This window comes from Ambystoma mexicanum, chromosome 1q (genome assembly GCF_040938575.1).
Source record: "Ambystoma mexicanum isolate Mex_15411 chromosome 1q, UKY_AmexF1_1, whole genome shotgun sequence".
Classification (NCBI taxonomy): Eukaryota; Metazoa; Chordata; class Amphibia; order Caudata; family Ambystomatidae; genus Ambystoma; species Ambystoma mexicanum.
The window spans coordinates 1251697243-1251712179 of NC_090922.1; the positions used below are offsets into that span (position 1 = coordinate 1251697243).

A 14937-nucleotide genomic window follows, 5' to 3' on the forward strand; every position below is an offset into this window, starting at 1 on the left:
TACACCATCCCCTTCTCCTGATTGTCCCTGGCCTCCAACACCTGCTCACTCTGTACCTCTCCTGTTGATACATGTGGCCAACTTTGGGCCCAACGTTCTAATTATCTTCTCACGATGGACAGCTAAATGAAAAGAGGTGTGTGTGGCCCTGCTGCTAGAAATGAATTTCTTCTATTTATTCATTCTACCACACATTTTAATTCCTTATAAAAATGGCCTGCTGGTCAATGGGGAGTCAATGGGGGGTCAATTGTGTCCTTCATGATCACTGTGTGTTCATTAGTGTTTTGTCTGGGAAGGCACGTGCTGTCTAGAGAGAAACCTCATACCCATGAGAATAATACTCCTTCGCCACAATTAATTGGACCTCGTTTGGCATTCTCTCCATTCCGAACTTCACTCCATGAGCTCCTTTGCCCAGCACTGAAGATAAAATTCAATTAAACGCATACTGTGGCTTTTTGCTAAATCATGTTACTCTGCAGTTTTCAACACTAACCGGCCCCAGTATAGCCGTCCTCTTGCTCCGTGCAGAAACTAACAATACTACGTAATACAGTTCAACCTACATAATAAAACTAAAGCCCACCTACCTGCTCTTCTACCTACTAATAAGTGTACTGACCCAAATGCCCTCTGACCCTATCCCTCTGCACATGTTTTCTGCATCACCCCCCTCCCTACTAGCTCTCGGATGTGTGGTACCCTCATGACCACCACATAACCACCCAGGCCTAAGGCCTTGCTAAAATACTTTTCGGAGCTTGTACTTGCGCCCCCCAGTGCACCGCTCGATCTGCACCTTCACAATTGTGTTGTAAAGAAAATGTTGCCCGGAAGCTCATACTTTTCTTTCTGAAAGGAGACTCTTTACAGAGATTGGCCCTCGTTACGATACTGGCGCTAAACCATGGCGCTATTAGCACCATGGTTGGTGCCGGTATCGTAACAGGTCCGCCGATGTTCAATGGGGAATTACCACCCCATTCCAAGGTTGGCAGGGCGGTAATTCCCCATTGAACATTGGCCCTTCCCCATTCCCATTTTTGCCCCATAGGGCTCAATGGGACTGGGGAAGGCGCTAAGTACGGTACCGCAAATTGCGGTACCGTACTTAGCACCAAGGTCCCTTTGCGGGTCCCTACTTTAACGGCTGGTCTAGACCAGCCGTTCAAGTCGGGTCACGCAAAGGGACCTCGCAGTAAGGCGCTAAGTGTTTAACGGCGCCTGAGCTTTTTACGGCGCCGTTAAACACTTAGCGCCAGGGTCCTAATGAGGGCCATTGTCTAATTTCCCAGGACGCAGACATGCAACCATCTCTACTCACCCATGAACAGTTAGATGCATTCTTCCGATGTATTGCTCCAGAGAAAAAGATATTAGCATTTTTTCAAGAATTAGACCTATAGTGGGATATTTTCTTTGAGTCCAGGTGCAATCAACCTTTCATGACATATTAACATTCACAGCGAGAGGGATGTGAACTACAACTGGGGAAAATGATGCCACAGCACTCACCATTTATGTGAATGTGACTCTTAAGAATGGGACACTCAACATCTCATGGAGTGTTCTTGATACAGTCTATAGACTTCTCATCACTAAATCCTCTGGGTGCCAGCTGAATTTGCCCAGACCAGAACTAAAGGTGAAAGTGCATCCACTGGCATTTCTATATGCACAGTACGATGCATAAATGTATCTGCTTTTAGAGTGAGTCACCAAACCAATGGTTTTCTTTTGAGGTGTCATACAATGTAAGATATTCAGGAACAGATCTTGCCCAAGGCACTGATGGTGATTACTAGAGGTATGGGCACCTGAGTCGACTCGAGCTTGGTTAGAGCCAAATGCTTGACTTTGGTTCGGCTCGGCTTGAGTGCCTTTATGCAGGAAGAGCCCAACTGGAGCTGAGCCAAGCTTCACCACATCCGTTGTTACATTTGTAAAGTAAAGTGATACTGCCACACTGTGACAGTTATAAGAATTGCATGCAATCATCTAATTGCACAGAGTAGTTTCTTCATCACGTGCCGACATGTTGGTGCAAAACTAAAGATGCAATAGGAGCAAATGTAGTCATAAACTTGCAAAATTGAAAACTGTGCAACCATAAAACCTGGTTTCCACACCTACCCAATGCTGAGCTAATCATTCCATTTAAATATGTCCTATTTCCTTAGGCCAACAAAATTGGCATGATTTAGAAGGGAGTCTGGTAATTATTCACTACACAGAAAGCCATACATATGTATAGTTTACCAAATTACATTTTTTACTCCAAAGATCATACAAATATTGGTCATTTATAATGTGCACACCATAGGCTGTAGTGTCGCTTTACTTGCTCACTGATCTTTCACTTATGCACCATTTTTCTCTCCTAACACGAAGGTGAAATAGATGATGTACTACAGTGTTTGGTGGGCAAGAGGGTTTGCCTGGGATATTTTCCTGTACTATACAAGCGTGCAAGGACATTTTCTTTTACTCCTCTGCCCCCAAGGCTATAAGAAGAGGCAATGGCATCTCCATGCACTACCCAGTTTGCGATTGAGGCAGTGGGAGGTGTAGGGGATCAAGATTAAAACTATGGCACAGGGGCATCTTTCTTGTTGTTTGAAGACTTTTATTAAACCAATAATAGGGTTTGGGGATGTCCTACCTATCCCACATTCTAGGAGGGGTTTCCCTGCCTCAACAAAACACGCGTCTGTGTCAGAATATCCAAATCAAAAAGGGTTCTCTGTCCTGTGTCCCAAATCCTGAGCTGACCCTCACACACTAAACTCAATATAATGTGAACATGGGGATCTCTTTTAGCTGAACACCTGCAGCTTCTTTCCAGAATTCCAAACACAGTTCTTAAAGTGTAGAAAAGAAAACCAATAATGTTCCATCAGAAAGGGTCCTTCCCGTCCACAAGATTTCTCTGGTTTTTCAATGTAACTGTAATATACTCCACACTCCCAAGGGGGATGGCCCAGTCCCTGAGTTTCCTTCAGTTTCACAGTTTAACAAAGTTCACACTCCAAAGGGGTATGGTTCTTCCCTTTTAAAATGTTCACCTTCCGTTCATTTGTGGGGATCTTTCCCCTTTTCCTCCAATGCCTGGTTTACTCTCCTGCTAGGGCTTTTTTACATTCAGTTCAACAGTGCACATGCAGGGTACTTTTCCCCTTTTCCGTCAATGTCTGGTTTGCTCTCTTGCCTGGGCTGCTTCAGGCGATTCAATATTTGGGTGCAAATTCCTGATTACAGTTCTCACCATTAATTACTTTCTCTTGCATCCAATTAATTCTAATTTTCATACACTGGGTTAGCAACCCTTTCTGAGCAGTACTTGATGTCCCTGCTCCATTGTTTGTGCTCTCTTGATTTGTTAATGATACGCAGCATTCTCCCTGAAGTGCCCCGCTGTCCCAATCTCCTTCTCTGGGTTTAGCAGTCTCCATTGGCGGCTTGAGCGTCCCCCATGTCACACCGTTCTCACTGCAGCCTGCTTGCGCCAAACCTTCCTCTGCCTGACTTCCCTGGATAACGCTCTCGGCAGCTACTCATCTCCGGTCTGCAGCTTTCTTTCCTCCGGCGCCTTGACCACTTCAAGAGAAGTGAGTCTCTCGCTCTGTTCAGGTGTGTTGTCCAAACACCTGTTAACTTTGTCCAAACACAAGAATGCAGTGTTTGCTTTCCTGTTCCAGTAATCTTCATTACTCCAGTCCTCTTCCTCATCTCAGTTCTGTCTGTCAAAGAGGAATAGGAATAAATGTTGTTATTGGCCATGGCTGGATGTTCTAAATCAATATTACAGTATGCCATACATAAATTGGAGGTGGGAGTGGGGGGTGAGGGAGTGTTGTTAGGTCCTAATGGAACAGGGGGATAACATGTTTGACCTAGCAAGTCTGTCTAGAGTTCCACAGAGAGAAGTGCTAGGGATCAAGTAGGAAGCAGCTGTTAAGTGGCTGGCAGAGATCACTTGGTAAGAGTGGTAAACTGCCAATAAAATAAGTGCAGGCCTGTGAGACAGCACAGGCCATTGTGCGCCAAATGAAAGTGTTGGGGTTAGGCAGAAGCTAAAGGCAATGGGGGGGCAGGCCCCAGAAGGATGCATAAGGGCCCTGGTCACCAATCACAGCAACTGTGTGGTTTAGCGGGGGAAGGACCGGTGAAAAGGAAAGTCTTAAGGTGCTTCTGAAATTTGAGGAGATCTGGCTGAATATGGAGAGGAAGGGAAGGCTGTTCCAGAGGAGGAAGCCAGTCGAGGAAAGTGATCAGCCACCAACTCGCTGTTTAGAGAAGCGCTTGACATGCAGAGAGTTGTGAAGAGGTCTGAAGGGAGAGTATTTTGTGAGAGCCAGTTGTAGAACGCCTGGTCCCCGAACCCAGACAGCCTTATGGATGATGCAGAGGGATTTGAATTTGATCCTTGAAGCAACCGGGAGCCAGTGAAGAGATTTTAGGGCTGGAGAGATGCGTTGCCTGGGCTTGAGGACAAGCGTAAGTCTTGCAGCCCTACTCTGGATAAGCTGGAGGGGACGTAGAGAGGAAGATCACCCCTAAGTACCGAAACTCTTCCACGCTTTTCACCCTCTTACCTTTCAAAACTAAGTGCAACCCTTGCTGCACTCTTCTCCTTGAGAAAACCATACTCACAATTTCATCCACAGACACCGAAAAGCCCCATTTCCCACACCACTCCTCCATACGCACTATCGCAGCTTGCAGCCAAAGAAGAAATCCACCTGACACCCGAAACCCGCCAAAGCTCGAATCAACCCATCCACCATCACATACCAGTCTCGAAACATGTCAAAAACATTAGAAATCCATCTAGATGCTGAGCTCTCTCGATCAATCATATCAATGCCTTGGCCTCCTCCACAGCCCACACTGCCAAACTCATCTCTCTGAGGAGACAATTCCTCTCCCCTGAGAACTGCCTCACACTGGCACGAGCTATCATAAACCATAAACTGGACTACTGCAATGAACTTCTCATGAGCACCTCTAAGAAAAACTTTGCCAAACTACAACTGCTCCAAAACAAAAGCCCTTCGCGCTGTCTTGGGTTTACGATGTGCTGATGACATCTCAGCTACCAGATGCAACGTCCACTGGCTACCCATCAAAGGCTGCATTGAATTCAAGACTCTGACCATTGCACATAGATGCATCTACAAAGAGCCCTCCCTCTACCTTAACACTACAATTACCCAGAAACCCCACCTGCGTCCTTTACGATCCTCCGCCAGCCTCACTCACTCCACCCCTAGATTCATCAGTAAAAGAGCAGGAGGTGTTAGCTTCTGTGTTGCAGTGTCCTCCCTTTGGAACTCCCTCCCAACATCAGAGAAGGAGCTTTCTTACTTGACTTTCGGAAAACGTGTGAACTCATGATTGTTTAACAAACATGACTAACTGTACAAACGCTGTGATAACTCCGGGTTTGGGTGTTACATAAAGGCAATAAATAAAAATAAATATGTTATTTATACCAACATTACTTTGCATTTTGATATGCGTAGAGTTCCTTTCAGGATGGGAAATATAAAATTCGAATCACTTTTGCATAACATAAGGTGCTCTTTAATTGTTAGGTTGGTTTATATTGTGATTTGTGTATTTTATTTTTAAGTCCTCTCTTATGAAACGGGGTATTATTTTAGCTACTTAAACCTGTATATGAACACCCATTCATATCCACTAGAGATGAGAAGATGTGTGGTCAAGTGACCAAACGGCAGACTGGGAACGAATCTCATCTTAGAGAAAGTATGTGATCCTGGACAAATCATTTAATTTCACTGTGCTGCATCTTCAGAGTTGGGATGCCAATTATAGTTTTCCTGATATGGGGGGTAGGGAGGCAGCACAACAGTTCTGGGATTTTGTTGTAGGAGGAAGGGAGGAGGAAGCCAGGTATATTTTTATTGTAGGGGGTGAGGAGAAATTATGACTGGTATGGATTTTCTGTTTGAGGATGGGAAAGCGGGTGGCAAGGAATTCATCTTTTGCTGGCTTGGTTCGCATTTGGCTCTTGGAGCCAAGCCAGGCCCCTTGTATTGACTCTGGTTCGGCTCTACTCATTAATTCTTTGGCTCCTCCACCTCTACTGTTTACTGAGTTTCCAGGGGGCCTAGCTTGAATAATCGTGTTAACAATGTTTTCAGCCCGCAAAAAAATAACACCACTGCAAATGTTTTTTTAAAGACGTGTCTGTGAATGGTCACCCCCATAGTATGTAGTGCAGAGATGAGGGATTTGACAAATACTTAGCAGGTAATTGTTCAGATATCTAATGAATGCTAACTAATTAAATACTTAGCAGGTAATTGTTCAGATATCTAATGAATGCTAACTAAATTAAATGCATCCAGATACATATGATTCATGTAATAAACGTTTGCAATTTTCATGTAAATCAAACTTACATAGTTTAATACATTTTCCATTGTATCCTTCCAACATTATTATTTTTTTCATGTTCACCTAATAAGATGGTACAAAGCGATTTTGAAATCGAGAATACTGACTGCATACAAAATGAGGATTTAACCTGTCCATCATCTGTGTTTTCCAGCATGCTGTAACCCATCTGAAAGTGGCATACATGCCACCTCAAGAGGATATTGGGCCGGAGGTGCTGGACGTACAGTTTGAATTTTCTGTAAGCGATCAACAAGGAGGAGAGGTCACAGGTCTGGTTTTTAACATCACGGTCATGCCTGTGGATGACAAAGCACCCGAGGTATTTATTTAAAAAAATCAATCCATTTACCTACTTTTCCCCCCAAAGCCAAGCCTTCAGTTTTTAATTTTCAAATAGATGGATCCCCCGTTCATGTGCACATAGACCACACCTGAGATTCAATAGCTCACAATATGGTGAACACCTACTCTTTGTGAAAACATCGAAGATCGTCATCCAATACGCATTGTGCATGAATTCCTTCCACAGTTGCTTGTCACAGTATCCAAGCAGTGTAAATCCTTCTTGGAGACGGGATGGTCATTTAACATGTGCCTCAAGATGGCCAGTGAGGACTACAGCCACTAACATATCTCTGTGGCTTTCTAAGTGTAATTTCTTTTTTTCTGGCAATGGGTGCAAGAGAGACACATTCATCCAGGCTGTCCTGGGCGGTTTCTGTGCCTTTTTAGACTCTGTACCAAACGCCACCTATCTTGTATATGCATGGTGGGTGCGTTTGCATGCATGGTGGGTGTGTGAACATGCATGCATGGTTGATGTGAAAGCATGAATCCCTGTGGATTCTGTGTGCTGTTTGCAGGTTTAAGAAGAAGGAGGGAACCATAGGAATTCCAGCATTGCCGCCCACATGACCATTCTATGCGGGCAGAAATGCAGGCCTGTTTGCATCATGGACCTGCTGGAGGCGGCGGGAGCAGACTTTCTGCTCTGCCAATGATTGGTACAGTAAATGCACAGACATGGGATGGATGGCAATTTACTAGCAGCATGCCTGCTTGACTATGGCAGTAAATCACGACCGTCAGAACCTCTCAAAATGACCCCCAAAATATTCCACATAGTGTGGGCAACAGGTGGACAGTATTGGATGTAAGAAAGACAAACCAACTCCTTTGCAACTAACAAACGGAAGCAGTATTTTCAAACAAGCTTAACTAAAGCCAACAGTTGTGGCTTTTGTGTGGGTATGGGATCTGCATTTTGAAGGCAGCGGCCATAAAAGGCTACATTTTGCTAGTTCCTGGGCTGATTGTCCATGCCTAGACAAGAGTAAAACTGTTGGCGTTGCCAATGCGTGTTTCTCAGAAGGATGGAGCAAATACAAGGACACACAAGTTCCTTATAAATGAAGTGGGGGTAAGGTGTATTTGGTTATGGTCGTTATTTTGCACCAGGAGTTCTGCAACAAAAACATTTCATTTGAAAAAGCTGCTCATAAAGAAGAGGGCTAGACGCAGACTGCTGCGGGCTGGGTGTGGCAGGTAGTGCTGGGAATGGCCATGGGTGGGTCTGCCACAGGCCTCGTGTACCTACTCACATCGCTCGCTCCCCTATCTTCTCTTGCCATGACAATGGTGTTATCTTATTTTCAGTAATTTCTGCAACATCTGATAGCCAAGGCATTAAAAGGCTAATACGACATGAGTGAACTTAATAGTAGCTTATGTTGCTTTTGATGAGATATCCTGATTGAACATTAACGTGTACATGTTGAGCATGTACTTGTTTCCACAATCTGCAAGTTGTATGTAGGATGCATGAGTTGCAGGCGGTGCTATCTAGCGCTATGTAGTTACATCAGTTTGTGTCTGTGTGCTGTGGCCTTGATTAATGTGAATGAATCGCTTTCAGATCTTCACCAATCCCATTAGGACTGAGGAAGGTGCGAGCGCCTACATCACCGGGGAGAACCTAATGGTGACCGATAGGGACACAAAGAATGATGACATCAGAGTGCAGTTGAAAAAAGGACCTCAGCATGGAAACATTGAATTACAAGGAGTTATCCTTCAAGATGGGGACATGTTCACTCTTGGCGATTTGCACTCTTTTAAAATCAGGTATTTATATTCAGTTTCTGGATATTTTTTCATTTCCTGAGCTGATTTTTTAAAATCTTTATAATCAATTAACATTTTCTACAAAAATAGTAATATTAAAAAGGACATTGATGTTTATCATTATGATCATTATATTTTTTAATGGACAATGCAGGCAGCGAGGGTGAGCTGTATGAGCAACCGCTGCAGTGCACTCTGCTGCCTGTTAAATGCTTTCAGAAAAAAACTATGCTGGAAGAATTCCTACCTCCCCACCGAAAGAGGGTGTGGGGCACTGGATTGGATGCTTAGTGTGTGAGATACCCAGTTTGGGTAAATAAAAGAATGCCACCTGCAGCATTAAATGCTGGTGGTATTGAACGGGAAGCCCATCATGCAGAACTGCAGAGGTGGAAGTGTGTCTTGTATGCCGATTCATCCCAAAAGGCCAACGCCCCCTTCAGTGGTATGTGCGTCATTAATCAAAGGGACTTCAGGGATCCCAAAAGGTTTCTCACCCTACCTGAGCAGTGGGATTTTGAAGCAGCAGCCGGCTCCATGGACTTTAGAAGACTAGAGATAGTTGCAGCAAGAGGCACCGATCAGACTCACAACTACCATCTCTTCCCCAGCAGGGGCCTGTGAAAAAACACAAACCTGACACATGAAACTATACCCCTTCAGGTAAAACAATCCTTTAGTGAAGAATTGTCAAAAAATCAAATGTCTCTTCATAGAAGGTAATCAAAATGTAATCTGCAAAAAGGTATACCATTCTCGCTATTCAGTTTCACTTTTACCTACATTTCTAAGTTCATATGTTGTATTGGTTAGCAAAGTTCCAATTGGGCACACTGCCATTGGCTTACTTGTCCACCAAATGGAAGAATGGATCTCTTTTCACAATTGTATGTCCTTTCTGTGGCAGAGGGCATGAAGATGAGGCGCATCTCTTCTTTTTCTGTCGGGCACATTGCAAGGGTGCGTTGGCTCATCCCGGTTTGGAGTCAGACTCACCCACAATGTTGTCTGCCCTTCGAGCTTTAAAAAGTGGCACCTCGTCTACATCTGTTTCAGCAGTTTCATCCTTTTTAAGATCTGTTTTTAATAAGAGAATGTTATTGTTTAGATACATTTTTAGCCTGTCTGTGTGCTTGGGAAAGCTGCTGGCTAAGGACTTTTATTATACACTGTCTTAAGATCATTGATGTTTAAGATTATAGTTGTTTTATTTTGTGTTGTTTACCTTTTATGGCAGTTGAAATAAAGGAATCGACTGATTGATTGATTGATTGATTGATGGTGTGTTGCAAAATGTGTTCTGGAATAGCATGCACTTAGAATATCTTCTAATATATTTTATATCTCTGCTGCTTTTGTTGTGCAGTGTGCATCACACTGGTTCTGATGTTTGAAGTTAAAATTACCTATTTCTAAAGAATACCAATGTAATGTGGCTGTTGCCATTTGATGAAAAACCTCTGAGATGTCTAAAGCTAATGCTCTATTTCATTGCAACCTTATATTCTCAGTTAGTCCAATAACAGAGGTGTCACCCCTTGGTGATGTATTTACCGCGTCTAAAATGGTTACCTTTAATTGGGCTACTGTGTGCCTATTTTCTGCAAAATGTCACGCACGATGTTTGTTTGAATGCTGCTTTTGTGCTCATTCCATCGCTCCTTAGCTTTCCTAACTGTCTGCCTGATATAAAATATTCCACAGGAGCAACTCAATCCGTAGACAACTGATTTAGTGTTGCAGTTCACAAAATCATTCAGTCTAATTTTGTTCCCATTCCTTGTGTGTCTTATGTAGCTTCCTCTCATTACATTGTTGCAATCGTTCAAAGTTCAGGCACGGAAATGTGCCTGTCTTCTTCTTCTTAAATTTCTTTTAATTATCAATTTGTGCTCGCTCTGCCTTGATCAATTGGTCCTTAAGGTTCTGACCTTTTTTGTAAGCAATGATCGGCGGTTTCAGGAATAATGTTTGAAGCTGATGATCCATTTCAATGAGTCATCATTTCTTCTTTAAGCGTCTGGTAATATGGTGACCTTGTCTGGAAAATTTTAGTGCATATAGGAATGGTATGTCTTTGGACTTGTTTTTAGGGACTAGGAGATCCTTCCTGTTTAGGGTACTCACTTTCTCCCTTCCTTTTTCTATAACTTCCCTTGGGTATCCCTTCTTGCTGTATTATTTGGACATGTTCTGGTTCTCTTCTATCAATGTTTCTTCTGATGATACAATCCTCTTAAGTCGTAAAAATGTACCGTATTGTACATTATTTTTCAGATGTTGCGGATGATGACTTAAATAGTGCAATGAATTGTTTACATCAGTGGTCTTATGGAATATAATTGTTATTAGCCCATGCCCTCTCAATTCTAGTTCCACATCCAGAAAGTGTAATTTCGGTTTCCCTACTTCCATTGTAAATGTTATGCATCCATTAATTGAGTTCAGGAACTCTAAAAAGACATCCAATTCTGATCGTTCTCCTCACCAGATGCACAAAATGTTAACTATATACCTTTTCCAGGTTATTATGTTTGTTTGCCATCTTGTGTCTGTAAGTACATGGGTTGACTCTAAGTAGAACATAAAGAGATTAGCATATGGTGTGGCCATTGAGGACCCCATCGATGTGCCAGAGGCTTGCAGATAAAACTTTGTTTTATGACAGAAATAGTTATTCACTAATATGATTTTACTTAGTTCTGGTACCAATATAATCTGGGCCTAGTTGACAGAAGCATAATAAATGGATATTGTTTTCTCATAGCCATTATTTTGTCTGTAAAATAAATAATTACAAGTTAAGGGGCCATAGTCAAGAATTCATCAAGAATTCATCAGAGAAACCCATTATCCCGACGGTATTATAGATACATTTTTGACCATTAGCACCCTGGCAGGGGGAACCAGCCAATCAGGTGGCTAGGAACGCAGGCTTGAATCAGCGATGAAAGCCTGCGTTCCATGCCACCTGATAGCCAGCTCCCCCTGCCACAATTGCCTCCCCATCCCCTTTTTTAATTTTATTTTCCCAACCACCCTACTTACTTATTTCGGCGGTGGCGGCACTGCCACAGCCGCTCCTTCCCCTTGGCTCCCGCAGACCACCATGAAAAGGAAAGAGGGTCTCCGTACGGAGCCCCACCTTCCCTTTCCATGGTAATCATCTCAAGACAGTGTTTTCAGTCATTGAATGGGACGTGCAAGGCGTCCCGTTCAATGATTGAACATAATCTTTATTTTTATTTTTATTTTTTTTGCACCTTGGGATACGGCTTTTGTAGCCCGGGTGCTAATGGCCTTAAGACCCCGTTCCAAGTGCTGGAAGAGAGGGTAACGGCCCTGAGCCCTCGTTAATGGCCCTCGCTTTGCTCAGGCCATCAACCCAGGCTGACAGGACATTACCCCCCAACCCCGTTCCAGCCCTTGAAACGGGGGCTTAATGCCACAGTAATAATAGATATATTACATTTCAATGTAGCTCTTAATGCAGGGCCTTCTAAGTGCTGCAATAATGGGCTTTTATATTATGCAAATTCAGGCACTCCATGTATCTGTATATATATATATTTCTGAGGCTTGTGGAATCTGCTTAGATCACATGCTGTGCATAGGCCGACATCTAGTGGAAGCTGCGGAGTATTACAGTTTGTTTTTCGAAACTTGAAAATGGGCGTCGACACAGGCGTGCCAGTAATACTATCCCTAGTGTGACGTCCACTGTACCCAAGATCCCTCACGCGTCTAGGATCCTCAGATTGTTTTTTTCCGCCATACTGGTCGGAAGCATCTTGCGGAGTCCCCTGGCCTTAGCCATACTTTTGCTATTATATTGCAATTTATAATTATTTATTGACATCCTTCCCCACCCCAACGTCGACCATCGATCTCGACGACGGCTGGAGAAGACATCGACCGTCGGCTGCTGCACGACGGATCTGGGCCTCGGAAGGCCGCTGGCCTCGGCCCGGGCCTAGTAGGCCGCTGGCCTCGGCCCGGCAAGTAGGGAGAGTGGGGGGTGGTACATACTCTTCACTCTTGGTATATAGGTACATATATATTTCCTACACTTATCAGCCCGCTGCCTCAAGGTGCGTATGGAGGGTACCCCTTTCCAATTCTGCCCCAAGTGCAATCGCAAATACCCTTGGGTCGACAGGCACGCCACGTGCAATCTCTGCTTGCCGAGGGACCACACCGAAGCGAACTGCAGAGCGTGTAGTAGGTTTAAACCTAAAACACTTAAGGACCGTTCGACAAAGCGTTGGGCCCACCACGCCAGGCAGGCAGCCATGGCAGCGGAGGGCGCCTTCAGCGATGGCAGCGACGCCGTACTTTCGGACGGCGAGGGCATTACGGCGTCGAAAGACTGCCGAGCGCAGGTCCCCGACCTCGGAAGGTTGTCCGGCAGGGCGGCTATGGGGAAGACCCCCGGCGACGCAAGCGCTACACCTACACACACTAAGCACACTAAGTCCAACCGAACCTCGACGACGTCGACTTCTCGGAAAGAGGCACGGATAGAACGGTCCGACTCGGTGTCCTCTGGGCGCTCTCGATCGAGATCGCCTCATGACGCAAGGCAATCATCCACTCTTGCCAAGAGTGCCTCGCTCCCTATATTAACGGAAGTTCCATCGTCGGAAGACGAAGACGACTTCCACCCCCAGGCCGCGCTCCAAGAGACCGAGAGCGCAGTTCACACCAGCGAGGCCCCACGCTCCAAACAGAATACCTCTCCCGACCCTCGGCGCCAGGCGTCGAAAGTCTCTGGGGCCTCTAAGGGGCAGGGAAAACATTTTTCCACGCACGGGGAGGGAGGGAAACAGCGGAAAGCTCAGCCTTCCACTCCTGTAAGATCATCCTTCCACCCCAAGCAGACAGATAAACATACATCTACTGGGACAGCAACATCCAGCAAGGGTACCCTTGATAAGTCCTCTAAGTTGCCTACTAAAGCCATACCCTGTTCCAAAGAATGGTCCAGTGAGGACATAGACAGGGTCATGTCAAGAATGTCTTCCTTAGCGGATTTTTATGACAAAAACCCAGAACATTTCCTTTCGTATGACCCTCAAGGGGCCACACCCTCAGGCTCCTCTGATCCTATCCCCCTAAGTAAAAAGGCCCGGGTCGAAAGACCTGACCCCTTCGAGGTGCAGCCTTACTCTACTCCATACTCTACTCCACACCCCAGATACCAAGGACAACCTTTCCCTGAAGGGGACCAGGAGTTTTCAATTATGGAGGAACGAACCGGGTCTGAATACTATGCGGAGGATGAGGACCTGGAGGAGGTAGAAGATGAGGAAATTTACAGAGTAGATTCCCCGGTAGAAAGCGAAGCCCCAGTTACCGACTCGCCAGTTGATAACCAGCCCCTCCTTAATGAAGTTCTTGCTCGCGCAGCAGAACATTTTCACATCGACACCCACGGTGTACAGGAGGAAAGGGACTTCGCAGAAGAGTTGGTGGGAGAGAGGAGGCCGATCGCTCAGACCATCCCTATCCTTAAATCCATCCAACGTAGAATCGATCCATCCCTGGTGAATCCTAACCTCACCAGAGCCGTCAACCCCAGAGTCGAAAAACTTTTTCGGGCAGCCCAGTCTGACCCTCTTTATATAAGAGGTCATCTTAAACCAGACTCCCTAGTGGTTACCAACACTCGGAAGAGGGCTGGGACACCCTTATCGTCGTCGGAAGCTCCTCCCGACAAGGAGAGCAAAAGACTGTACGGGTTTGGCAGGAAGGTAGCCTCAACGTCCGCCTACCAAGCAAGGATTGCTAACTCCACCACCCTGTTGGCAAGTTACAACTGCCATCAATAGGAAGAGGTCGCGGCGCTCATAGCCTCTGCTCCTGAACCGTTAAAGGGCCAGTTGGCTCGGATCTCGGCAGAAGGGAGAGCCGTGTCTGGTTGCATTTTAAAAGCAACTTTCGACGCTGCAGACAACGCAGGAAGATTGATAGCAGAAGGTACTGTTATCAAGAGACATGCGTGGTTACGGCAGTCGGGGTTCAAGACAGAAACACAGGCGTCATTAATAGACAAGCCGGTGGAACCAGATCTATTGTTTGGGAAAGCGGTCGAAGACGCACTTAAAAATGCCAAGGACGAGTACGAGACTCTCAAATCCCTTGGCCAGCTTACCAACAAACCCCCGAACCAGAGGGGGAACAATAATTTTCGTCGCCCACGCGGCCAAAATTCACATAGAGGCAACTACGCCCAAGGACAGGGTACACAATGGAACAACAACCAGCAGTCTACCCAAAGTTACAGTAAAGGTAACAAGAGAGGTCGTGGAAGAGGCAGAGGCAGCCCCAACAAGGGAGGTGGCACGCCTCCGCCAAAGCAGTGACGCTCAGTTCAGGGTC

At 45.3% G+C, this 14937-nt stretch overlaps 1 protein-coding gene across 6 annotated transcripts in view; it reads left to right on the forward strand.

Annotated features, from left to right (window-relative positions):
• Nucleotides 1-14937, forward strand: part of LOC138545302 (FRAS1-related extracellular matrix protein 1-like) — a 1530918-nt gene that overhangs the window by 447588 nt on the left and 1068393 nt on the right. For all 6 annotated transcript variants that reach the window (XM_069642060.1, XM_069642059.1, XM_069642062.1 and 3 more), the window contains 2 exons: nt 6584-6751; nt 8348-8556. In XM_069642060.1, the coding sequence (XP_069498161.1) occupies nt 6584-6751; nt 8348-8556 (377 nt within the window). The remainder of the gene's footprint in view (nt 1-6583; nt 6752-8347; nt 8557-14937) is intronic.